At 42.2% G+C, this 27696-nt stretch overlaps 1 protein-coding gene across 3 annotated transcripts in view; it reads right to left on the reverse strand.

Annotated features, from left to right (window-relative positions):
* Window positions 1–27696, reverse strand: part of LARP4B (La ribonucleoprotein 4B) — a 104808-nt gene that overhangs the window by 59794 nt on the left and 17318 nt on the right. For 2 of the 3 annotated variants that reach the window (XM_042944722.1, XM_042944723.1), the window contains 2 exons: window positions 7779–7913; window positions 7077–7136 (listed from right to left, as the gene is read on the reverse strand). In XM_042944722.1, the coding sequence (XP_042800656.1) occupies window positions 7077–7136; window positions 7779–7859 (141 nt within the window). In that variant the 5' untranslated portion in view covers window positions 7860–7913. Of the gene's footprint in view, window positions 1–7076; window positions 7137–7778; window positions 7914–22177; window positions 22268–27696 lie in introns of those variants that run through there. The other variant, XM_042944721.1, reaches the window with a different exon arrangement.

Here is a 27696-nt window from a genome sequence, read left to right on the forward strand (position 1 = left end):
ATGCATTAAGAGTTTATCGGTAGTTCTATATATTATTAGAAAAACAATTTAACAACAACCTAGAAAAAATTCTCATTTAAAAGGTTACAAAAAGTCAAGCAAAATGGTGAACTAAGAAGCTCAAAGCTTCTAAACTCCCCTACAGAAATATCAAGAAAACAACCAGAAGCTTCTAAACCAACTCTATAGGGAGCTCTGAAAAAAATCACAGGTTTATGGCAACTAAGCAAACACACAGCAAGAAAAAACTCTCCATGGGGCGTCTGGGTGCTCAGTCGGTTAAACGTCCTACTCCGGATCTCAGGGTCATGAGTTCAAGCCCTGCACTGAACAAGGAAGGAAGGAGGAAGGAAGGAAGGAAGGAAGGAAGGAGGGAAGGAAGGAAGGAAGGGAGGGAGGGAGGAAGGGAGGGAGGGAGGGAGGAAGGAAGAAAGGAAGGAGAAAGAGAGAGAGAGAGAGAGAGAGAGAGAGAGAGAGAGAGAGAGAGAGAATGCTCTCCTCCACATGGTAGGCATTTCTGTGGCATGGAGTGGTCTTGGTCTAGGGGGCTCCAGACCCCACCCCGCCGGAACTCTGCAGAGGGAACAGAGTAAAACCTTATCTGCAAATTAGTGTGTACATGTGTTCAATCCTAGCTGGAGTTTTCCCTGCCTCACATAACTCAGAACACAAATGGGAAGTGGCAGGCAATGCTCATAAAAGCTGTAAGGCAGCTTCAAAATCACACCCCCCTGGGGCAAGGGGTTACCGGTGGAGACACAACCAGAAACCACGTGAAGCTCAAAAAGACTAGGGTGCAACTCTTTGGGAAATCAGGGCAATCAAAAGCAGCCATGTACATGGGAAATTCTGAAAGCCATGTCCAGTCAAGACATAAGCTCAAAAAAAGTCCTGAGAAGACCTTAGGCTTTCACCTCAGGTTGATCCCTAGTCTCCAACCAAGCTGAACTACTCAGTGACGAACTGTCTCAGAACAGAGGCAGTATGAAGACTGGGAAGGGTAACTGTATTCTCTCTCTTGTTTTGGAGGGGGAAGAAGGTGTCTGGTCTGTTTCAGTTCATGGTATTAAAGGAAATCTGTCAAAATATTAGCTGAACACAAGTTAAAGGAACAGAGACTTCAGCGAACACATATAGTCTCTCCAAATTAGTTTGGAAAAGTCTCAAAACAGTGAGACGTCATACACATTATAAATAAAATCAGGAGTGCCTGGGTGGCTCAGTCAGTTAGGCGTTTGGCTTCAGCTCAGGTCATGATCTCGCAGTTCGTTGGTCTGGGCCCCACATCAGGCTCTGTGCTGACAGCTCAGAGCCTAGAATCTGCTTTGGAATCTATGTCTCTCTCTCTCTCTCTCCCTCTCTGTGTGTGTGTGTGTGTGTGTGTGTGTGTGTGTGTCTCACCTGCTTGTGCTGTCTCTGTCTCTCAAAAATAAACATTTAAAAATAAATAAAATCAAACACCCAATTCTCAGCAAGAACAACAAAAAATCACAAGGCATGCAAAGAAACAGGAAAACATGGCTCATTCAAAGGAACAGAATTCACTGTCCCTGAGAAAGCTCAGACAAGGGATTTATTCCACAGACTTTAAAACAATCATCTTGGGGTGCCTGGGTGGCTCAGTTGGTTAAGTGTTGGACTTCAGCTCAGGTCATGATCTCACAGTCAGTGAGTTTAAGCCCCATGTCGGGCGCTGTGGCTGACAGCTCAGAGCCTGGAGCCTGCTTTGTATTCTTTGCCTCCCTCTCTCTCTTTCTCAAAAATAACATTAAAACATTTTTTTCAAAAAAAACAACAATCATCTTAAGACTGCGCCTGGGTGGCTCAGTCAGTTGAGCATCTGATTCTTGATTTCGGCTCAGGCCATGATACCAGGGTCCTAAGATCAAGCCCCATGTTGGGCTCCACACTGCTCATGAAGCCTGCTGAAGATTCTCTCTTTCATCTCTCTCTGCCCCTCACCCACTCACACACACAAGCATGCTCTCCCACTCTCTAAATATTTAAAGCAAGCAAATAAAAACATAATCATCTTAAATATGCCCAAAGAGCTGAGGAAAAACACGGACAAGGAACTAAAGTTAACCAATAAGACAATATAGGAACAAAACAGGAGTATCAACAGAGAGAGATTTATTAAAAAAAAAAAAAAAAAAAAAGCAAACAAATATTCTGGAGCTGAACGGTACAATCACTGAACTGAAAAATTCACTAGAGGGGTTCAACAGCAGACTTGGCAAAAGAATCAACAAATCTGAACAGGGGACAAACGGAATTATCTAAAGGAGCAAAAGAAAAAAGAGGAAATTAGTGGAGCCTGAAGGATTTATGAGACACCAACCAGAGGTCCAACACACGTACTGTGGGGGCCCCATGGTGGGGGCAAGAGAGGAAGGGCAAGAGAGCATTTGAAGGAACAGTGGCCAAAACTTCCCAAATTTGATGAAGTACAGGAATTTACAAATCCCAAATCTCAACAAACATAAAGCAGAATAAACCCAAAGAGACCCGTACCAAGACACATTACAATCACACTGTCAAAACACAAAGAATCTTTAAAGCAGCAAGAAAAAACTCCTTGTCAAGTACAAGAGGTCCTCAATAAGAATGTTAGCCAATTTAGCACGAGAAACCTTGCAGGAAGAAAGGCAGTGGGTGATCAAGTGCGGACAGAAAACACTGTCCATTGAGAAGTCCTTATCCAGCAAATCTCCTCAAAACCGAAGAAGAAATTAAGACATTCCCAGATAAACAAAAGTTGAAGTAGTTTGTTCACAGCAGGTCTGCCCTGGAGGAAAAGCCAAAGGAGTCCTTCGGGCTGCAGTGAAAACACAGGACACAGGAACTGGAGATTCTAGAAGACGCAGAGCTCTCTGGTGAAGGAGAAACAAGAACAGGCACAAGAGCCAGGATCACTGCCATTCTGCCTTACAGCTTCACTTTTTATTTTCTTCAGGATTAAAACTATCAATCGATATTGTTGGGCATAGTGACAAAGATGAAATGTGTGGTACCAGTAACATAAGGGAGGGAGAGAACTTGACAGAAGTAGTTTCTGTGTGCTATTGAGGTTAAGGAGAAATCAATTTAAACTAGACAGTTGTAACTTTTGATGTTATATGTAATCCCTATGGTAAGCAGAAAGATATATAGATGATACATATAAAGGTAAGTTTGTAGAATAAATGACTAAACTGTCAATTATGCCATGTTGATGCTAATGAAACTTTTCAATTTAAGTAAAGTATGCCTTGCAAAGTATCAATGAAGTACGTTACACAGTTCATGTCCTTATGTGTCTTAAAACTCCCAAGAGCAAACACATTAAAAAAAATTTTTAATAACATGAAGAATAACTTCTTAAAATATAATCAAATACATAAGTAATACAGATGATTAGAAAAGGATGAATCAATGAAGAGAAAAGTTATAGCCAAGAATGCCCTTGCAGGACATAAAAACCATCAGGATAGGCAAAAATTATGGGGGGGGGGGGGGAGGACTGGATTTGACTCTATTACAAACAATAATTTGGTTACTTTTCAACTGTATACCCTTAATCCATATTTACACTACTTTTTAAGTTTATTCATTTATTTTTGAGAGTAGGGGAGGATCATGAGAGGGGGAGAGAGAATCCCCATGAAGCAGACTCCATGCTCAGTGCACAGTCCAACTTGGGGCTCGATCTCATGAACCATGAGATCATGACCTGAGCTGAAATCAAGAGTTGGACACTCAACCAACTGAGCCACCTGAGCCTCCCCATATTTACAGTAGTTTTAACCGTCTTTTCTATACAATAAACTTATAAAATAAAACATCTATTTGTCTACTTCAAATTACATCTCAAGCGCTAACCTCTCTACTGAGGTCCACCTGGCCCCACCTGCCCACTTCACTGCTTGCTTTAATTTCTAACAAGAGGATTTGCTCTCCACAAACCTTTACTTCTCCAGTTTTTTCCATCTCAAAAAAAATGAAAATGCCATCCATCAAGTTGCTCAATGACCCCTGGTTTATCTTTTCCTCACCCCAACCTCTACATCCAATCCATAACTTGGTATGGTTGAACCCACTTCCGAAATAAATTTGAAATCCACTCGTTCCTAGTCTGACCCACCACCATCACTTACAAACTTTCATTCCTTAGTAGTTTATTTGCTTTCTTTGCTTCCATGCTCGACTCACTGCAACCCATAATATATAAAAATGTAATGAGGCCAAAACAATCTTCCTAAAAGGTAAGTCACACTATTCCCCGCCTAAAATCCTCCATTTTTATTCCAAGTAATTTCATCCACTCAGAAACAATGCAAATTGTGCCACATGGCAAAGAGACGGATTTTGTCTGGGGTATTATTTTCCATGTTTCTCTTTTTCAATGAGATAACAGATGCCAAAGAGGAAGTATCTTTGGATTTGGACTCTGAAGCCAGTTGCCTGGGTTCAAATCATGGTTCTGCCACTCTGCAGTTGAGAAATCTTGAGGAAATGACTTAAGCCTCTTTGGGTCTCAGCTTCCTTTTGTCAAAGATCAATTTCTGATGCTCGCTGATTAGCTAGGGCTGTAGTAAATAGTTACTTCTCAGTAAGGTTTTATTTTGGGGGGGAGGAGGAGGAAGGAGCTGTATAATAAATACAATTAGTATTACCACCGGCTAAACGCAAAGCTGCTCCTGAATTGTTCAGACGTTTATTTGGCCATCACTACGGCAATTCTCCTACTCACACCAACTCGGGGGAAAGACTGAACCTTCCAGAGACTGTGACACATGCTCACTCAGCAATCGAAATGACTGCAGACTACCGAGCATCAACATCTGCAGCCACTAAACCCGCCACCACATGCACACACTCAGGTGCACCATGAAGAATGGCAGCCAGAAAGCTTTCAGAGCAACGCCATCTAGAGTAACGGGAAAGAAGTAACCGTACAAATGCCGCAGAAACCAAATGGCTAAAGGAAGAATGGCACCGTAATGTAAAGAAAATATACGACACCGGGTACAAGGAGACACACAGATGAAATCATGCCCTGTGGGAAAATGGGTGAAATTGATGTATGCTGATTACAGCTACATAAAAATGTGTGCACTCTTATTTTCTGTAAAGACGCTCAAGCTTGTTATAAATAAAGCTTTATTAAAGGACACACATGCTGTAAGCCCAGATGTCCCTTATAGCACCTTCCAGCTCCAGTATTTAAGGATTCTGTTAAGGACACGAAAAAGATAGGATAAGTAGGCAGAGAGGGAAAGATGAGGACCTGAGGTCCCTGGATGGGGACACACCTTTCTTGGAACAATGCTGGGAGTGTCTGACTAGGGCCAACCCTGTCAGGCAAAAGGTCCCTCTTCAGAGTGTAACAGACACCACCACCACCACCTCAGGGTCCCCTCAGGAATTTGACAATCAAAATGCCGAACTCAAAAAAGTGGCTCATAAAACTTATGTTATATAGGGGAAGCATGACCCGCCTGACTCCTCACTCAACTGCATCGAGACCATCGGCAGGGACAACCCAGCACCCAGAGCTGCCAAGCCAATAAGGATGGGACCTGAGAAGGAACAAGGGGGAAGGGAAGGGAGACCAGAACCTTCTAAAGCGAGGACCCTTGCCTAGTCACGGGCATTTGGAAAAGCCCCCTCTCCGTAAAGAGAGCTTTCCTACTATTCTTCCTTTCTGATGTTCTACTCTAATAAACTTGGGCCTGCTGCTCATTTTGAGTCCACCTCTTCATTCTTCAAAGTGGCGAGACAATGAATCCCAGGTATTGTGGTAAAAAATCCTGCAACACTGTGAAAACCTAAGTGTGCAACACCCTGTTAACACTGGTAAGCAACATATCCACTTTACAAAACCTCAGATCAGAGACGGGATCTGCCCAAGGGACACCGGGGGTCCTGAATACTAATCAGGGCTGGACCAAGAACTTGCCACATGTCTTTATAAGGCGTTAACTCTTAAAAATGACAAAGAACATAAGTGAAGCAGTACTAGTTGCAAATTATTTCTGCACAGAAATGAAATGCTGAGTTCTGGCTCAAGAGTTTCCATTCTTTTCTAGATAGGTCTTGTCTCAATACTTACCAACCAAGTGAAAAAACAGGCAAAAAAACCTCATAGAAGCCAAAATCTAATTTTCAGTCCTGCAATACGTTTTAAAAAGATATCTATCTGAATATTATGTTGGACTGTAAATCAACCATGGGAAGGAGGGAGATTAGTTCTAAAAAAAAAATTTTTTTTAATGATTTCTGTATAATTTCCCTTAGACAACTAAAGGTCTTAAATTTAGAATTTTAATTACTTAAAACATCATAGAATTCATTTAAAACATCAATACAATATACGAAAAAACTCTATATTTCATAACAACAATGAAATAATATTTTGGAGGGTATCTTTCATTTTTAAAAATTCTACCTTATTAAAAGTAAATCAGCAATCCAGTCTCCTTCAATTTCTACATGAACTGCTTATAGTTTGGGGAAATAAATGAAGTTTACTATAAAGTTTATAACATTACTTTAAAAGTTTTCCTTTTCTTTTTTAAATTGTGCCTGGTTTATAAGATCACTTGGACGACTGCCAAGCTAAGTGTAGCATGGCTCCAAACACACCTGACACAGGCACAGGAGATTAAAGCAAGACTTAAAAACCAATGGATCTCCATTTCCTTATTCTTTCATTAACCACAACTAAAATGTGAAACAATTTTTCTTACTAAAAGCTTACTGTAACTTGTGTACTTTAAAAAACACAGGTTTCAAAATGTAGAGCTAATCATATACATTCAGCAGATTATCAGTGAACACTAAAAACAATGTGATGAGTCTCTGACACTCAATGAACACAGGGCACACTGCGTCTAGAACTATACACACAGCACACACACACAAGCCAGATGAGGACGTACGGTACTGAACACTTCCAACCCATGTGGGTCTCTCCCCCACTTCATCCCCCTTTCTTGGGAAACATCAACGTTTTCTAATTCTGTTACAATAAATATTTGTTGTGAGGCAGTATCTGTGGGCCTCCACAGTGACTGATCTCAGAACTGAATTACCTGACTCAAAGCTGGGATGGAGCTGGTCTGAGAAGTGGTTTGAGATATGGGACCATTCATCTGTAAAATTGAAAACAGCAAACACACCATCACTACGATATAAAGCAGCATTTTCAAACCACAGTGATTTAGCAAAAACAAAACCCACTGAGGAAAACACATTTTTACATGACAAAGAAATTCAGTGAGATATTCAGAAAGAGGTAGGAGCCTTGAAACTTAAAATATCTTAAAATTCTGCCTGACCACCGTAATTAAAATTCCTTATAACTTCAGTGGGGAAAATTAAGAAAAATCTGTTTTTTGCTTGACATGATAAAATCTTAAAATAAACAAAAACAATCAAAATAAAAAATTTATAATTAATTCTTTAAATACATTCTTTAAATTAATTCTTTACATACATACCAGTACAATAGGTACAATGTTATTAAAGTATTTATAAATCACTGCATTTTTCTTAGGAATTTAAAATCCAAAAGCTCTAAGTGTCTAAAGCTATTTGTTTTCTCTATCACCTAAGTACTTACAGCTTCCTCTACTAAGCTACCCATAAACTGATTCAGAATATAACTCCTATATTTAGCTTATAAGATATGCCAGAGTTACTACTTTGATTTACTTCTGAAATCCAACGGAGCATCTGTTATCAGAAGAGGAGAGGAAGACATCAGGCCAATTCTGGCCTCGACCCGCACTCACCAGATGAGCGCTGTCTTTCCCTTCCTGGACTCGCTGGCCCTGCGGTTCAGCCACGACCTTAGTGTCCTGATCAGAAGTCATGAGCTGTTTACTTGGTGGCCGCACTGGGAGAAGCTGAGTGGCCAGCGAAGGATGCTGTGGAACGACAAAGACAGCACATTAGTAACTGGAAGTACGGAACACCAGGGGTTCTTACAATTAAGTGACTAGGAAGTCTGCAAACCCTCAGGTTTTCATGTGCTTATCCCTCTGGAGTCTAAGCAATTCAAAGAAATCTGCCGGCGATTTACACCTTTGTACTAAGCCAAGAATATACCAAGACTAGAAATCATGTGCTAACACATACAAACCCACTGACGCCCACAAAACCATTTTTTTAAAAACGGAAAATTACAAAACTAACAGAACTCCCATTTGTGATCTGATGAATCCCAAATTTATATGTACGTATCATTTCTGACTAGCACCATCAATCTCATTTTCTTCCAGGACAACAGTTATCAAGAACTGAACAATAAGCAGTTGAAAAGGAATCCCACACCAATGGAAAAGCACCTCCAGACAGCAGGACCAGAGTTGTGAAGCTAGCAGCCTTTCCGGCTCAGCTCAACAGCTAGACCCTGAACTTCAAACAACGTATCTCCTTTGATGTTCCCGAACGGCGTACACAGTAACTCTGGTCCATGAGGCGGGACCACAATACCCATGATTTCATCAGATCAGTCTGAGAACCAGGGTTCCCAGACAGCCAGGCCTGACCTCCACCGCCTCACAGCACCCCAAGGACTGGATTTAATCCCCGTATCTCTCAGGCACTTCTGAAAACACAGCATCCACATGTCAGATACAGAGACTTAAAAGCTAGCTATCGGTCTCACGAGGTGACCATGCAGGTTTTTGGTTTCCATGATGGCGATGGCGCTCCCTTCTCTCAATAACCAGCTTATGAACTTCTCAAAACGCTTGTTATAATGAAACAATCTGATGATCAAAGGCGATCTCAAGCACTGGTCAACTCTATCATCAGAAGCACAAAATCACTTCCGTGCTATTAGGCAGGTTTGGCAGTATCAACTACCCAAAGAGAAGAAATGCTTGGGACAAATCCATTTCAGAAAGGTCAGTATTTTCCAAAATACAGGATGAATGACAAAGGTTGAAGTGTAATAGTTTGTAATACTTGTGAAACTGTAATAGAAACTACATCGACTCTCACGAAACATCAAATCCAAAAAATAAAGACACAGGACGGTAACCAGACTGACAAGTCACAGAAAGTACTGTAGATGCTTTACCATATTAACTGCTGGATTTCTAAGATTCTTAAAGAAAAAATGTTTGGTTAAAAACAAGGTAAGATAGATAAATGGGGGGGGGAGGGGAATTCAATTACAAAGAATCCTTTATTACATCTACTACCTCCATTTTTTTTCCAGTCAGAAATATGTGCCTCCCGGTCCAGTGTGCCCATGCATGCTGGCAACGCTCCACCACAAAAGGAAAGAAAGGAAGTCGTGGCAGTGTCCTGGGACGACAGCACGGCAGGCCCGGTCTGTCCCAGGCGCCCCAGCCACGAACCAGTAGTGATCCTGACGCCACACCAGTCCACCTCTTCGTTACCAACCCAGCCAGCACACACAGCTTTCCTCAGGCCCTACACCCGGAAACAGGGGTTCCTGTGTGGGCAGCACAGAAGGCACACAGCATTACAACCAGACTTGGTCGAATGTTTCAATCCAGAAGACGGTTTGGCAGGGCAGCACTGATGACAGCTCCAGCAGAGAACAAGCCTCCCAGGCACCCATTATGAGACCACAGCCGTCCTGAGGCCTCAACGACTGCCTCCAGAAATGGCCAGAATGCAGGTCTCGGGGCTGGACTAGAAGGCTGGGGACAGGGTGGGGGAAGGTGCCACCAAAGCAAAGCCTGTGCCGGCCCCAGACCTAGCGGTCTGAAGTGGTGACAGTGTCCAGAGGCAGCCTTCACAACGGCCTTCCAGAGCCAAACAAAAGGAGTGATTTCCTTGGTTGGATTTCACCTGTCGCCGTGGAAAAGCAGAAAGACGACACCAAAGGGCCCTTCCTCCTATCTTGTGGTCTCTATGCTAGCCGGACATTTTAAATTTCATCTGTCAAGGCTACACCTGGAAATTTTATCAATCTTATTAAACACTTGGGACGGTACGGTCCTCTCAGATCTATTTCTAAAGAATCCTTTTCCCATATACCAGAAATGTCTGTTTCATAATTAAACATTTGTTAAGGGCTCCGGGGTCCCATCCAGGACCCCACATCGCATTTAGGTGTGACTTCTCGTCTCCTCCACACTGTGACAACTCCTCAGCCTCTCCTCATCTTTCCTCTTCACTTTCCAAGCGTGAAGGGCTCTCACGGCCACACACGGACAACGTGCGGAGCAAAAAGAATGAACAGGTAACAAACACGTTAGGATCCACGACAGTTCAAAATACCACCACGCTGGTCACCTGCGGAGACTGTCAGGATTCCAACTCATTCTCCTGAAGATTCCTAAAGGCAAACAACCGTCAGCCCGCCTTCCTTGGAGGATGGCAGCGGCATAACCGAAGAGCTGAGCAGGGCGAGCTGCTCTCTACGCAGGAAGCACCACTAATAAGCGGGGAACGACTGAAGTAGAAAATCACAATAATGCAACATCTAATGAAATAACGAAGGCAATTACCATCGACGTCTGCTGAAATCGGGCAGAGAGCTGACAGAAAACTTTATAATGGCTAGATCGGACGGACACTGAAGCCACTTTTCAATCTCATGACTGAAAGTGTAACAACCAGCTGTTACACTCTTCTTGGTGTGAGCGAAGAGCACCGTTTATGAAGTATTCTTGCCAAAAAAAGAACCTTCAGTTAATCAAACCTCTAGATCTGACTCCCAATTTAAAGGAAATTCTGGGGCGATACACGTTAAATAACACCAACACAAAGCCATTAGCTAAATCTAAAATGTGGGGCATTCTAGAAGACAGATGACCTCATTTCTGCACGAAATCTACGACATGAAAAAATGGAAGAGATTTTTATTGCTACGAAATACAAAAGCTTTAACCAAAATAACCTTATGTGAGAACTGTAACGAGACTGAAATAAATTAACTCTAGAATGACATTTTTGACAGGAAAAATTGAATGTTGCCTAGGTAATAAAGGATATTATAGAATGATTATTAATTCTGTTGAGTGCAATCCAGGTGGTGTGGCGGTGGAAAAGTCTTATCTGTGAGATATACAAACTAAAAGACTATGGGTACAATTATATATCCGGAATTTGCTTTAAAATATGCTAAAAACTGTTTTGGTAAATTTAAGAGACAACACAAAACAAAAATGCAAGAATGCAGCAAGTGGCTAACAGCTAGAACTGGATGACGGGTGCACTAAGGACTGCTATACCGCCTGCCCTCTCTACTTCCGTGGTTAAAGTATTCTGTAATGAAAAGTAAAAAGAAAAATCTAATTAGGACATAGTTACCAATATCCATCTGAAACTTCACACACTTACTGTTGTTTAAAATCTGCACTAATACAAAAATATGTAAACTATCTCATGAACAATGTTTAGCTTTAGCAAAAAAAATAAAAATAAAAAAATAAAGAAAAATACAGAAAAGCAGAAACTAACACAATATATTTCAACTATTTAAAAGATTCAGAGATTACCTTAGGTTAAATAAGCAGGATATGAGACTGTGGACAGTATAATTACAAGTATGTTTTAAAAATTCACACAGCTGACTTTGTGAATATTTAAAAGTAATACACTAGATGACTAACAATGTATGACCAAGAGTTAAAACACCAGGATAGTGTCTTACGTTGTTTCATTTCTGTAGTCTCAATTTTCCAAATACCTTACTGTTTTATAATCACACATGCTTAATGAAACTCATCCGGCTTGCTGGTGCTGTGTTTACCAAGCAAGCATCGAACAGTTCAGAGCCCCCCATGCGGTACCTTTCCAACAACAGAAGTACTGATCGGCAGGAAAAGCAACCAGGACCCTTCCCAGTGGGTTGTCAATACAGATTAATAAAAATGCCAATCAGCTGTCACACCATTTTTTTGTGAAAATTCACAACTCAGTCTTGTTCTCTAAGACAGGGGGTCTCAGAGGGTGGCCTGTGCCTGTCAGGGGTCCCAGAGACCTTCCCAGGGGCCTTCAGATCATACCAATTGTCACAACAACTCCAAGATGCTGTTTGCCTTTGTCTGCTCGCAAACTGCCGTGGAGTTCTGGTGTGGTTACAAAGGAGAAGAGTCAAGGTTATGGGAAGGGACTGTTAACACACTCCTCACCGTTCCAGCTATTCATCCGTGTGAGGTCAGATTTCCTTCTCATCCTTCAACCAAAATAACAGATCACTAACAGATCAAATGCAGAAACACAGAAGAAGCAACCTGAGATTCTATTAAATTAGACACTGAAGAGATTTATAAAAATACAAAACAATGCCATTCTCCTCATTAAATTATTTTTTTGTTTTGGAAAAGATTGCTACCTTTTCATAAGCAATGATATTTATTTTACATGTAATGGCTTTGCTATTATTGTTAAAGAAAAACATTTTTTTAAATCTGAGTCGTAATTTTTAATGCAAATATACAGATAAGCCCCATAAACAAAAGTTCTTCAAGATCTTCAATAATATTTAGAACTGTAAAAAGGTCCCAAGACCAAAATGTTTGAGAACCACTGATATAAGGCAAAAGGAGCGCTATGTACAGATGCCTGGTTTCCATGGACAGGAGACAGCCTGTGTTCACGGACCGGAAGCCATGGTATTCCTAGGATGGCAACACTGCACGTCTACAGAATCCATGCAATCCCTATCAAAATCCCACCTGCCTTTTTTGCAAAAATTGATGAGATGATCCTAAAATTCCTATGGAAATACAAGGGACCCAGAGTAGCCAAATCATCTTGAAAAGAACAAGCTGGAAGACTCACACTTCCTAATTTCAAAACTTACCACAAAACTACAGCAGTTAAGACAGTGTGGTATTGACATAAAGAGAGCCATACAGAACAACAGAACCTAAAGTGTCCAGAAATAAACTCTCACATTTATGGCCAGTGAATTTTCACAAGGGTGCCAAGACCATTCAATGGGGGAAAGAAAATCCTTTTCAACACATGGTGCTGGGACAACTGGATATTCACATGCAAAAGAATGGAGTGGGGCCCTTACCTCACTCTCTCTATAAAAACTAATTCCAAATGAATCAAACACCTAAATATGGGGCACCTGGCTGGCTCAGTTGGAGGAGCATGCGACTGTTGATCTCAGGGTTATGAGCTTGAGCCCCACATTATGCACAGATATTCCTTAAAAATAAATTAAAACAAAAACAAAACCTAGGGGCACCCGGGGGGCTTAGTTGGATGAGTATCTCACTCTTGATTTTGGCTGAGGTCATGATCGCAGAGTCATGGGATCGAGTCCTCTGTCGGGCCCCGTGCTGAATATGCAGCCTGCTTAAGAGCCGCACTCTCGCTCTATGGGGTGCCCAGGTGGCTCAAGCAGTTAAGTGTCCAACTTCGGCTCAGGTCATGATCTCGTGGTTCATGAGTTTGAGACCCACATTGGGCTTTCTGCTTTCAGCACAGAGCCTGCTTTGGATCCTCTGTCCTCCCCACTTTCTCTGCCCCTCCTCTGCCCTTTTTTTGTCTCAAAAAATAAACTTAAAAAAAGAAAAAAAAGAGTCTCTCTCTCTTTGCCCCTTCCCTGCTCACATACTCTCTAAAATAAAAAACAAAACTACACTCAACTAAACTAAATGTAAGAGCTAGAATTATAAAACTCAGAAGAAACCACAGGAGTAAATCATCTTAAGCCTGGATCAGGCAATGCCTGCTTACATAGGACACCAAAGCACAAGCAAAAGAATTAAAAATACATTGGTCTTCATCAAAATTAAAAACTTTTGTGCTTCAAAGCACACCACTACCAAATTGAAAAGACAGCCCACAGAATAGTTGAAAATATTTGCAAATTATATCTCATAAGGGATATGTGTATATACACAGAAAAAGAAAGAGAAGAATGTGTTCCTAAAACTCAATTATAAGAGACAAATAAGTAAAAAATGGGCAGAGTATGAATTGACATTTTCCCAAAGACATACAAATGGCTGATAAGTACATGAAAAGATGCTCGACATCATTAGTCATTAGGAAATGCAAATCAAAATACAAAATACCACTTCAAACTCATTGGAATGGCTATAATCAAAAAGACAAGTAACAAGTGTTGGCAAGGATGTGGAGAACTGGAATCTTAATACAATGCTGGCGGGAATGTAAAATGGCACAGCCACTTTGGCAAACATTTGGATGTTGAACACAAGGACATCACATAAGCCAGCATTCCCACACCTAGGTATATCCCCAAGAGAACTGAAAGCATTTATCACCCCCAAAACTTGCACGTGAATATTCAAATAGCGGAATAGCCAAAAAGTGGAAATAACCCAAGGAATAAACTGGAAGAGGTTAAGAACTTTATCTTCATACATGTGCTTGGCATACCTCAGTGGATTTGCAAATAACAATGACACAATCATAGTTTGAGAATTTGATAATTTCTACAACAATCAAAATAAAGATAGAGACCTGGAGACTTCCTGACTCCAGAACAACATGAACATTTTTTTTCTTGGTTACAAAAGGGTAGTGTGTAAACACAGATGATTTGTCTGTGGATCAGAAATCCAAAAAGGGAATGAATTAGTATTTGGATCTGTGTCATGCAATGGTTAGTCTAAATGCTTCACAAAGTCACTCAATCAACCTCAATTTTCTTAGCTCTCATGCCCACTTAGCAGCCTGGGAAAATGCGCTCAGACATGACTCAGTCAAGGTCACCAAGCTAGTTGAGTCCAGTGAGCTAGTCCATATACACACACATAATTTCTGCTATTCAAATCTACGTGCCCGTATGGAAATTCAGCGGTGCAGGCAGCTCGCCCTGTCAATCCATGCCAATGGGCGCCCCCACTGTGACAGGACCTCAAAGTACCTGCAGCTTCCTTCATTGGTCTTCATTCCTTCTCCCCCCCTTCTATGGTGACCTTCATATTGCCCAGTGCACACATAATGATTTTAATATTTAAAATAAGCACTTTTTAAGAAACCAACATGGTGCCCAAATATAAGCCAAATTTAACTTCATCTTTTTATACAATAAAACCAGTGATCTGATTCAACGCCAAGAAAAAACAAAAAAAAAGCTGGCCGTGTTGAGAGATGATATGTTGCATCTTACTGGGGAATTTTCAAGCATATAGATTTTTTTTTTTTTTTTGCTTTATGAGTTGGCCTTGAAATGTACACATTTCATAGGAGAGGAGATTCTCCTATATGGGGGCCACAGAGGAGACAGCTTTTCTCAATCTAAAAACATTGTTCTGAAATAAGGAAGTCTCCAGTTCTACAAACCACTCTCCATTCTCCATTTTCACCCAGCCATTCAATACTTCCCTGTCTTTCTTTGCACCATTTCTCTTCTCCTCACCTTGGGATCCTCCTCTCTCATTGAAGGCCTCCTTCTCTTTCCTCTCTCATTCCTTCTTCATGTACCCACAGCCTTCTGTTCTTTACAGCATTCACCACACCTGTGGTTCTCTCCTACCATCCTGAGTCTCTTTTAGGAATCCACATTTTTCATATATATCCCACCAGTGATACGTTACAATTTTACCCCCAAGGGCTTACAATTTACCTCCAAGAGCTTCCTATTGTCAGTAACACTCAAGTACAGATGGTTTGGCTGCAGTGTTGTGTCAACACTCTATTTCTATATTTGCATCCACAAAATGAGGGAGGAGTCAAGTTTGCTAAGTTTTCTTCTAACTCCTCTGGTCTGTGGCTGAGAGCAAGCAGTCCAGGGACAGTACAAGATGCTATGACACAGACATGTGTTCTGAGAACTCCCGCGTAACTGTTTGGATTATTTTTCAAAAAACAGTGACTGAATATTCAACTGGATAAGTAAACACAGTTTTACCCAAATATGGAAAATGGGCTGTTGAGAACCTTAGAGACTGCCCTAATTAAGTACTATATGATCCCTTTGAGAATCAATTAGAAAAGCCAGAATTTGTTACTTTCAATGTCTAGACATACTATGTAGAAAGACAGTTTACCCATCAGACCTCTGAAACTAAATAAACTCAGTGGAAAAAACAGAAATGGTCAAAGAAGCTAAATCAAATCATTAAAGCACCATCACAATGTTTTGGGATTTGGAAGGACATTTGTTAATAATAGTAACTTTCTTTTAGGGACTCAGTATGCACACCTCTAAATAGAGGTGTAAGAAAATGAAATACCATGATAGGAATTACAGTTCCTCATTCACTCGGCTTGTGCTGCAGGCTGCATTACTGTGTTTATCTCACAGCTGTCAGCATCGCTCTGTACATAATATTTAAACTATATGTTCTGTCTCAGGGAAGAATAATTTGTGAGCAGCTCAGAGCACATTAGTCTATGTACCTACCACAGCATAGATCTCCAGAGATCATATACTCGACTGAACCTTAGGCTCGAAGGTGGGAACATTTATAGAGCAGCAGAACCCTGCTTCCAGGAGAGCAGTTACTCTTTGTTTTTTCCAGATTCAGTATCTACAAGATAGTTTTCCCACAGTAACTGTGGCACTCAAAGACACGGACAAATGAAAGAAAGGAATCAAGCTTTAGTAGAGTAGTTGCGTAATTACACATTTAAACTGGCACCCAGTAGGGGAACAGTCCTAAACAGATGCTGCCAGTAAGCTTCAAGATCAATTTTTTTTTTTAAAGCTAGCTTTAAGATTTTTTTTTTTTTTAACATTTTATTTATTTTTGAGACAGAGAGAGACAGAGCATGAACGGGGGAGGGTCAGAGAGAGGGAGACACAGAATCGGAAACAGGCTCCAGGCTCTGAGCCGTCAGCACAGAGCCCGACGCGGGGCTCGAACCCACAAACCATGAGATCATGACCTGAGCCGAAGTCAGCCGCCCAACCGACTGAGCCACCCAGGCGCCCCAAGATCAATTTTTTAAATTTCCTTTTGCACGTGCACACCTGCGCTTCTACTGAGAGAGACAGCAATGGGGAAGGTGACTCATTTTTTTACACTTCCATCTGATTCTGCTCAAGGGGCAGAAAATCAGACACAAGGCACACTTATTTCTTACCCAGACAGGATCGGAAAAGCATCTACATAAGAAGTATACCCCAAAAGTTACATTTAAATTTTTTCCCACTAACTCCTTTTAACTTAGAACTTATTTAGTAATTTCACACACACAATGAAAAAGGTCCCTTCCAGCTTTAAGACTTAAAATTGGTTCATGGAATGTTATCTCGCCCTGAAGAGGGCAATTATTTGAAAAGATCGTTTTAGCTAAAATTTTCATTAAAATACAATACAAAACAAAGAGAAAGTTTAGGTCATCTCATTAACCCTCTGGTTAAAACATTAAATCTCTGCAAACTCCAAGCAGTCCAACACTTGGTGATAAGGAAGCCTAAATACTATCTGACACAAGTGAAACAATATGAAGATTTAAAGATCGCATCTTCTCACTCTGCTCGCGACTGGAACGGTCATTTTACAAAGGAGGGTGCAAAGCCCAGGCAGGCAGTCATACCCTTAGAGGCAGGGCCCAGCTGCCCTCAAAGTGTGACCTCTTCCTCAGACCAGGAGTCACTCCTCTTCCGGTGGAGGAACATCTCCTCAGGCAGTTACATGCCCCGCCCCCATCTGAAACTCCACCCCCCCCCTCCCCCCATCTGAGATGAGATGGGAAGGGTGCCCACCACATGGGGCATATCCTTCCAGGGCGCAAGCTCAACTAATCCACACACCTGCCTAAACGCTACCAGAAACCTCCACACCAACGCCGCTGCCTCCACAGGACACGATGCAACCTATTTCATGTAACCTAAAATGGAAGGAGCGAAATATAAGAAATATTTTTCACAAAGATACTCCATTCCAGAGTTGAAAAGCAAGTTGTTCTGAGTGCAGCCTGTTTAGAATGTATTCTGACCTCCGCTTGTCTGTAATCAACATTTTCTCAGGTAGGAGCTGTTTCCCACGTTGCAAACCACAGCCACGGCCAGCCAGGGCTGCCACAGTAGCTGGCCAGGCGGCCAGCCCACCCTCTTCCCGACTCGTTCAGGCCCCTCACTCCTTGGATCGGCATGCCCACCTACTGTGGGGGGTGCACCCACCTGCTGGGTGGGGTGCACCTCTCCGAACGCCATCTCTCTTCTTAGCCACACATGAACCTCCTGGTAGCAAGTAAAACGTATCTGGAGTCCAGAGGAGGAAAAAACAGCTTACTGCTGGCAGTTCATTCTATGATCACCTTACGGACAAACAGCAGAACTGCTTCATTCAATATCTTTCAGAATTCATTTTTACCCTAGGAAAACGGCATATATGTGGTTCTCCCTTTCTTTAGGACACAGTTTTGTTAACTTCATTTTGAACATGGGATCCTTTTCTTGGGATTACCCACACTCTCCATAAAAATCTTCACTTTCTCTCATTTACAGCTGAACATAAAAAGCGCCGACGAAAATGCAGTACCAGCATATACCTGCACCAAAGAAAAGTCAAGACTCAGTATCATAAAAAAGTCTTTCAAGAGACCCAGAAGTCCTCTTCATAAACGAACTCTGGATAGGACATTGCTTCAAATCTTTTCAAAGGAAAAAGTCTCTATTTCACCTCAACCTTATCAATCTTTTATTTCTTTAAAGACTGCTGATCACATTTTATTACTTTCCAATTTATAGTCCCATAACTACAGCTTTTCAACTGACAGCAGATGCTAGTTAAGTGAGATGGGGGGGGGGGGGTTGGTGAGCAACCTTAGAACTCAGCATTTCAGCAAATAACAGAATTCAGAGCTGGAAAGCGGCTCAGAGCTGACTTAATCCTGTGCTGCTCAGACTGCAGTATGCTTATTATTCCTAGGAGGGCGCCAAAGAATCAGAACTAAAGGTGATAAAATTGTCCAAAGTCCAGAACTATTTATATATATAAAGTGATTAAGTAATAAATAAATAAATTTAATTAGTTTAAAAAAAAAACAACTGAGGCACCTGGGTGGCTCAGCTGGTTAAGCTTTGGACTCTTGATTTCAGCTCACGTCATGATTTCACAGTTTGTGAGATAGATCCCGGATGTTAGCACAGAGCCTGCTTGGGATTCTCTCTCTCCCTATTTGTCCTCTGCTCACTTGTGCACGCGTGCTATCTCAAAATAAATAAATAAACGTTAAAAAAATAAACATTAAAAACAAAACAACCAACACAACAAAAACCTGTACACCCGACACGGACAGAATATCTTCATTCTGTAACAGACACGTAGCTTTCAAGGGCATTAAATTAAAGGAAAAGCTTTGTCTTGGGAAAAGGTACTTCTGATCTGTGTCAACCAGCTAACCAATAAATCAAAACAAAGCAAGAACATCCTGAATGTGTAGTGTTTCTACAAACGAAGAATGAAATTCAGCACGTCATGAAAACATTCCAAAGGGTCTGTAGGACTCTAAATCAGTAAAGAGCTGTTTGATCCAACAGATGGCAGTGATAAAGATGGCAACTTATCTTCCCCAAGTGCTCACTACAGTCCTATAGACATTCTCTAAAATCTTGTTATGTGAATAGGCAAGCCAGCTTCCTTAAAAATTAAAAGCCATTTAACAGCTTTAGAAGTGGTGATAAAATACACCTTATTTCAAGACCTATATAAATGTGCATCCCTCCTTTCTCAAATTTAGTATTCCTAACAGATCTAGATTTCTTAGCACTTTGGTGACAGAGAGTGAAATATCCTGCAACAATTATAATCCTACACAAGCTCTTGAAAATCAGGGGTGCCTCAGTGGCTCAGTCGGTTAAGGGTCATCTCTTGATTCCAGCTCAGGTCATGATCTCAGTTAGCAGGATCCGGCCCTGCATCAGGCTCTGCGATGACATCACGGAGCCTGCTTGGGATTCTCGATCTCCCTCTCTCTCTGCCCCACCCCTGTTTGCATACGCTAAATCAATCAATCAATAAACTGAAAAAAAAAAAACTTAAAAAGGAATTCGGACCTCACAAGTCAAAGCAAGGGACCCCAAATACAGCCTGAACGTAACACAACTTAAAAAATCTTCACGAAAACAACTGACTTTTTGTCAGCAGTTTCCACCCAAAGAAGATCTGGAGAAGAAACATACTAACTAAGGGAGCGCTGGTCCTTTATCTGTGCTCGGGACCCTCCTCTCTTCCTGCGTCCTCCCTTCTTCCTCCAGCACTGTTCAAACACACCTGGCCTAGGTGGTCTCCAAAGACAGAGCACGCGCAAGGGAGGAAGAGCCGAAAGGTCAGAGAAGCAGGGACAGGAAGGATAAAGCCAGGGGGCCGGGGGCCTGTCCAAGCTTTGCGAAGCTCTCTAAGCTCTCCAAGCTCTGCGAAGATGGACCATCACCTGCTTGCTGCTGAGGTCTGCCTGTGCTGGGCACTCTCCCTCCTCAGCCTCCAGGCAGCTGGATCATACTTTCCACTCTCAGCCTTTTTTCCCCCTCCCTTCTCACCCCCACGGATGCTCTTCCTCTGCACTAAGCGCAACACAAGCTCTGGCCCTGTGTGACCGGAAGTAGCCGCGAATTCAAGCAGGCGATTCTAAACACCAACACGTGAACCCTTCACCACTTTAACTCGTGTGTGCTCCGTGGCTTGGGCTTTCTCCTTAGACTGATTCAGTCCACCAGACCCTCTTTTCTTTCTCTCTCACCTAAACCACATCCATAACCCATCACCAAGACTTTCCCTTTGTTTCTTTAAAGTACAACTTAGTTACAAAGTGTGAAAAGCACAGTCCTTCTAGAATATTCTCCAATTTTTATAGTGTCTTACCCATGTACCTAACAGTTTTCCTTGTGATTTGTTTTTATTGAGACACTCCAAAGTTTTCAAAGTCGTGCGCCTGTGTTTCCACACTACTGTACCAGCCCATACTAGTTATGTCCTACAACTGCAGGAAGGAGCGGAGGGCCCTAAGCCCGCGTGGGAACACCCCGAGCTGGCTCCTGAAAGCACACCACCCAGCTGGTGGGGAGAGGAAGTGGGCAGCCCACGCCAGCCCCGCAAGGCCCACAGATGACTCCAGGGGCTCCTCCCGCACCCCACGCCCGGGGGTGTTCTCCCACCTCTGTGAGTACTGCAGGCTGAAGGTCAGTGCAAGTGATCGGCTCCCCAAAATCCATCGTCTACAAAAATCCATTCCCACCACCCTTCTCCTGAAGAGAAATAAAGCAAATCTGACAACCCCTCCATCTCAACGAAACACAGCATATCATCTACCCAGCTGCCCAAACCAGAAACCTACCAATGCATTTTCAACCTCTTCTTCTCAAATTAGCCTGTATCTTCCCATCTCTATTACCGATAACCACCATCTCGGAACCAAATCACTACCTGACTTCTTACACATCTCCAACCCCACCAATTCCTCACAGAACGACCTTCCTGAAACAGGAAACTATCTACTACCCTGCAGTTCACACCCCGAAGGCCTGCTCTTGGCATTCTCCGTCTTCCCACTGCCTGGGTTACAAACCCATCATGCCCAGCGGCGCAGCGTGTCAAGAGCACGCTGTCTCTCCCATGCTGGGAGGGCAGGAACGCGTCTATCTTCTCGGCCACTATATTCCTGACACAGTACCTATCAGAGTAAAACCTCAGGAAATACGTGTTTTAATCACACTGTGTCTTTCATGCAATAAACACGCAGGAAGAAATTTTTGGTCTTTAAAACGATGATTCCAAGTAAAAGCCTCTGTTGCTGCAGACTACAAATGATGTGTTAATGTGGGAAATGGTAGTATTTTTAGGTCGGGGCAAAATTATCGTGGGTTCGGTTTCATTTCATCTCAGATGCTCTCAGATTCTGGATGTATGTGTGCATATGTGTATACGTGGAATCTAAACATCCAGGAGAGCCAAATACAAAGCGATGCTGACAATAAAAAATTACATTTAATTATTAAAATAACAAGTTATTTTATTCTTAGGAAGAAGTTCCTAAGTGGCAAACATATGCTAAAATTTTTTTGTATTGAATGTGGAGGTCAAAGATCTTTTTGAAAATCTGTAAGCCGAGTCCTTTCACTGCAAAAACAGACACATACCAGAAATGTTAAACACAGACACAGAAGTTTAAGGAACTCCCCCCCCCCCCCCACACCACCTCCAGTCCACCGATGAACAACAGGTTGGGCATCTGAGGAGGAGTCAAGAGCAGAGGCTCGAGGCCCGCCCAGCACCCCAAGTCCCCATTGACCAGGTAGTGACGCTGGACACTCCCATCTTACCTACTGTGAGCATGTTTAGGGCAGGTGCATCACAGCGTGTGATTAAACCAACGCAGTCATTACTAATCACTAGGGAGCCAGAGGCTGGACCTGGGGAGACAGGGGCGCCACGGTGACTCACAAAGGAGCAGCCAGAGTCTAAGACCAGGGCTCAAATGCCAGGTATGGCAACTGAACACGCTTTCACATTTCCCAACATGACAATGCTAATCAGATGATATTAAAATACAGTGAATACCACCTAGCACGAAGTGTTCCCTGCAAAAGGGATACCACACTTAAAAAAGAATTTAAGTTCTACAGTTGTGATTTCAAAAATATCTACTACTCTAGATAATCTTTCAGTTTGATATTCCAAAGGATATGTATCCTAGCACAATACGATCTCCATTTTATAAATAACTGGATCATGACTCCAAGGCCATTTAGGATTATAATTCAACACGTGAACACCGTAACCGTAACACCGTAAAAGTTCCAAGCGAACTATCAGTCAGCATCAGCTCCAGTAATTCTGAATTACTGTCCAGTGAAATAAATGAACTTCTCTCAGTCTTGGGGTATGAGGTACCCCTCACCCTAGTAATACTCACTGTACAGAGCACTATTAAAACTTTCTGTTTCAAACCAGCACTTCTGAAGCTTAACTATGCTGTGTGGCATAGGCTGCAAATGTATCAGGTTACTTGGACCTAACGCGTACATAGGACGCCTAACATTTCCAAGAGTTGGGTCCTGTTTGCAATGGACTTGGAAGCAAGAAACTAGATTGGCCCCATTTTCTGCTCTTCATCGTGTGATATAAAACAAACTGTCTCCAGGCCTCAGTTTTCCAAACAGTGAAACAGGTGTTCTGAAAAACAAATTAAAAAAAAAAACAAAAAACAACAAGGATTTTAGATACTCCGAGTCCCAAGCCAAATGCGCGTTGCTGAGGGTGAGGAACTGTGGCAGTGTGCATTCATTTCTCACATCCTGTAGGAACGCTGCAGGCTGTTCCAATCTGAAGTCATTATGCACACAGCAGGAAGCAAGCAATAACAGTTGTTGAGCATGGTAAACTAAAGGCCAAGAGAGGTGGCAGTGCTCACCTAAGTCACCCCCTCTCAAGTCTGAGCCCTCTTTACAAAAAGGTGATGAGTATGAACAGAGGTGGTGACAATTTCAAAGCCTGAATATGGAGCCCGGCACCAGCAGCCTGGATAGCAAGGTTTACAACTGTCTGCCAGTTCAGGAAGGAAACCACTGAATTTATATGAATTTCTCAAAGACAACATGTTAACTGCAATCTGAATATATGATACAAATTGGAAGATCTGTCAGTGCCTTCCTAAGTTGTTTAAATTATCTAAAATGATGAACAACACCTTTAATTTTCTTGAAATGAATGCTTTTTTTTATGTTTCAAAAAATAGAGTTTAATAGCTGCTGTAAGATTCTGCTTTAGAAAAAAACCCCGTAAAACGCCAACTTAAAGTTCTGTAGCATTCGAAAGGTTAACGAACGCTCCCACCAACTTTAGTTCTTTTGTGAAACCCCCCCATCAAGGGAGTACCTCGAGACCACCTTCCGGGAGTTCTGTAACTGGAGCACAAGGCAGGACTGAGCTCAGGGAGGACAGCAAAGGCACCACACCCTCTGCCACCTGCTGACCAGCTGCCCTGCACACTCACTTTGCACTCCCGCTCACTTTGCACTCCCCTGGGCTTCAGGCTGAGTCTTTGGAGCTCCAAAACCCAAGGACTACACCTGCTTATCAGAAACTACTTACCAAATCTCAGTTAATAACAGAAGAGTCTCGGGGAACGTCCTATTTCCAAGTGTTACACCGCTCACATGCAGACACCATGCGAACACTGTCAGAGGCTTCCCTCCCCATCATCCACCTCCACAGTGAACAACGGTGCTGAAAACAAAATTCTCCATGCAACGGAATTTAGGCTGATCAGATGTACTATATTATTAAACACTTGGTAAATATATGGTTTACAAATTTTCAATACACTTCCCTAACTGCACCGACACACCAAATTGTAAACTGGAAGTTAGTGATCCAGCCCTGCTCACAAAATCACCTAGTAATACAATTAGGGGCCATTAATGATCCTGGGACAATGCCTGACCTGCAGCTTTTTCTCTTGAACTGTCATCTTGCATTTTCCCGAAACTTAGTGAGCTGACAGATCAAAAACCTCCACAGTGACAAGCACGCTCTCAATATCCTGAACTTCAAAGGAAAAGTGCCAAGAATGTCCCTGGTCTTGACTGAAACTACTAAAACTTACGGTCATTTACGACCTCAAGGCACTGTGTGCAGGGACACACTTCACCGGTAAGTGGAGGTTCACGGGGTCACAAAAGACTTAAAATCTGCAGTTTTTTGTGGCGATTCTATTTTCTCCTCCTGGTCCATTCACCCTTAGGGTTAACTCTCCCACAGAGGTGGCCTGAAAGGTAATCATTGCAGCAAAACAAATGAAAACACATCAACATATACAAAAAAGTGTGAAGAGCTGCAAGCACAGACAGACTGCTGTGAACTACTGTACTCATTTCGACCTTTGGTCCTCACGGACTGCCCCCCCCCCCCCCCCCCGCCCCTACTGTGTAACCTGTGAAGAAGAAAATACCGCTGACTCATCAGTTACTCATTTTGTACGATGGTCTGTACTCAAGTGACCTGCTGAAGAGACACCGGAAACAGCTTTATATTCTGAAAACAAGAATCACTGAAGATTCAGATATTAATCAAAAAGGAACATGAAAACTTCCAATCCCAGGGAAAAGTTTCATCCAAAAAAGTTATTACAATAAACTTCTGCACCAAATGACAACTAGCATACTATCATTTGAACGTTTTTACCTCCTAAAAACACAAGAGAAAATGGTTTACGTTCTACATGTCTAGATTTTTAAAAGGTAACTTTCCACAGGCATTTTGAGTCTACTTTTATTTTTTTTTAATGTTTATTTATTTGTGTTGGGGGGGGGGGGGCGGAGGGCGTGCTCAGGGTAGGGGCAGAGAGAGGTAGGGGGACAGAGGATCCAAAGCGGGATTACGTGCTAACAACAGCAGGTAGCCCAATGTGGGGCTTGAACTCATGAACCGATCCCAACTCGAGCCGAAGTCCAAAGTCCCTCAAGTCTACTTTTAAAAATTCCTGCTGGGGCGCCTGGGTGGCTTAGTCAGTTAAGCATCTGACTCTCAGTGTAAGCTCAGGTCAGGATTCGTGGGCTCAAGCCCTGCGTCAGGCTCTGTGCTGACAGCGCAGAGCCTGTTAGGATTCTCCCTCCCTCTCTCACTCACTCTCTCTCTGCTCCTCTCTCTCCCCTCCCCCACTTGTGCGGTCTCTCTTTCAAAATAATAAATAAATAAATAAGTAAATGTTCCTGCTATTCTGTGATTCTGTGACTCTGCAGAGTTGGAAAGAGCCTGGCAGCTATACAGTACTACAAGCTCTCTGAGGATACATATGTTATATATGGTAAGGAGAAATTACACAGATGGTAAAATTTAACAATGAAATACAGAGAAATAACATAATTAACAAAGAAAAATGTTCAGAAAGTAATCTTTAAAGAACTGGTTTTAAAGGACACGATATTTTCAGAATAAAATATTTGAAAAGGGGTTTTTTAACATGTTCAGAGAGATATAATCAACTTGTAAACTCAGGCAACTTGTAAATCTGTATCAAACCAGTCACTATGTTTTTATCCTTGTATTTTGAACTTTGACAATAAAACAAAACTTTTCGAAATCTGAAAACAGAATGTTCTCATTCTTCAGAAGTTTCTAAAAAAGGAATCTCTTAATTATTCTGTCTTAATAAAAGCTGAAATAACAAATATACTTTACAACTGATAAACACAAGCAAACTTAAGGCAAATTTTTAAAATATTGTTTTACACATTATGTTTAATATAAATGAAAAAGTTCCTAAACAAGCTAGTCTTCATTTCGCCCAGGGCTTGACCTTTGCACTGTGATAAACACAACATAAACACGAGGGCCCTCCACCTCAGGGCCAAGTAATACCCATCTGTGTGTGCCCTTTCCTTTCTCCCCATGCCACTCTCCATAAATCGGAGTAAGATTGCTTAAAAAGGCAATAGTCATGGAATTCTCCTGCTGAAAACCCTCCAGCTGCTTTCTATTGTTCTGAAGACACAGAGCAAAATTCTCACCTATGCGGAGATCTCTCAGATCCCATGTGATCCAGCTGCTACCTCGTCTGACCCCTTCTTTACTCAGCCTCATTCAAATTATTCCTCCAAACGCTGTGCTCATTAATGCTGTGCACCCATCTTGTTTCCATGGCCGGCTACCCCCCCCCCCCCCCGCCCTACTGCACTCTTCCTAAGGGAGCCTCCTGGCCCCTCAAGGCCTACAAGGCCAACACAATGTATGGCTCTCATACGTGCTCATTGGTTATCTACGTCCCTCAGTGGACAGTAAGCTCCAGAAAGGAGAGCAATCCATCCCTTCTGCTCACCATTATAACCCTAAGATTTATTCATAAATTATTCAGTGAATACTCTGTACTGTTCAAAGGTCTAGGTGCATGTCACTGAAGAAAACAGAAACCCTCAACCTCAGAAAGTTAACTTTCAAGCACCATACATAAAATATGAAGTTACAGGGGCGCCTAGGTGGCTCAGTCGGTTAATGTCGGCTCAGTCCGACTCCTGGTTTCAGCTCACATCATGATCTCACGGTTCATGAGTTTGAGCCCTGCATCTGGCTCTGTGCTGACAGCGTGGAGCCTGCCCAGGATCCTGTCTCTCCCTGTGTCTGTCTCTCTCTGCCTTTCCCCTGCTCGCCCTCTTATCTCTCTCAAAAATAAACAAACATTAAAAAAAAAAACAAAACATGGAAATTACTTGGAACATTACAGTATAATAAGAGCTACAAAGAGAAATAAGGGAACGGAGATCAGGGGGCCGGCCATAGGACCTGCTGTAGTAATATAACAGTAACAGCTAGACTACTCGAGGGAGTGTGTGCTGAGAGCCATCAACAAGTTTTGTGGATGGAAGCTTCAAGAACCCAAATGCCTGCCTGCATTCCTCTAAATAAAACAACACACTTTCCCTTCTAGATCCTTCTAGACCACAAGCCCTAGAGAAGAGCTCTAAAGCTCTGGTATCATTTGTCTTTGTACTGCGCACGTCCCACCGATCAAAACACCTCCTCAAAGAAGGCATGAGCCCTTATCTTACATCCCTACCCGGCCCTGCAGCAATGACTCTCCACAGGGAATGAAAAATGGAAAAATCCACTTAAGTTTAAAAATACATTTTCACTATTGTAAATTGCTTTGTTTGGGCTAATATAATTTGTTTTCATTTTAAAGCCAAATAAAGAAGAAACATTTGTTATTAAACAGGGGGCACATTTCTAAAGACTGAGAAAGAGTACAATCTAGGTCACGTAATTAAATGAGTCCATCTAAAACACGGCAAGCACTAGATAGAGCTATCAAACCACTAACATTTTGTAAATACAACCATGCACT

The sequence above is a fragment of the Panthera leo genome, chromosome B4, assembly GCF_018350215.1.
Source record: "Panthera leo isolate Ple1 chromosome B4, P.leo_Ple1_pat1.1, whole genome shotgun sequence".
Lineage (NCBI taxonomy): Eukaryota > Metazoa > Chordata > Mammalia > Carnivora > Felidae > Panthera > Panthera leo.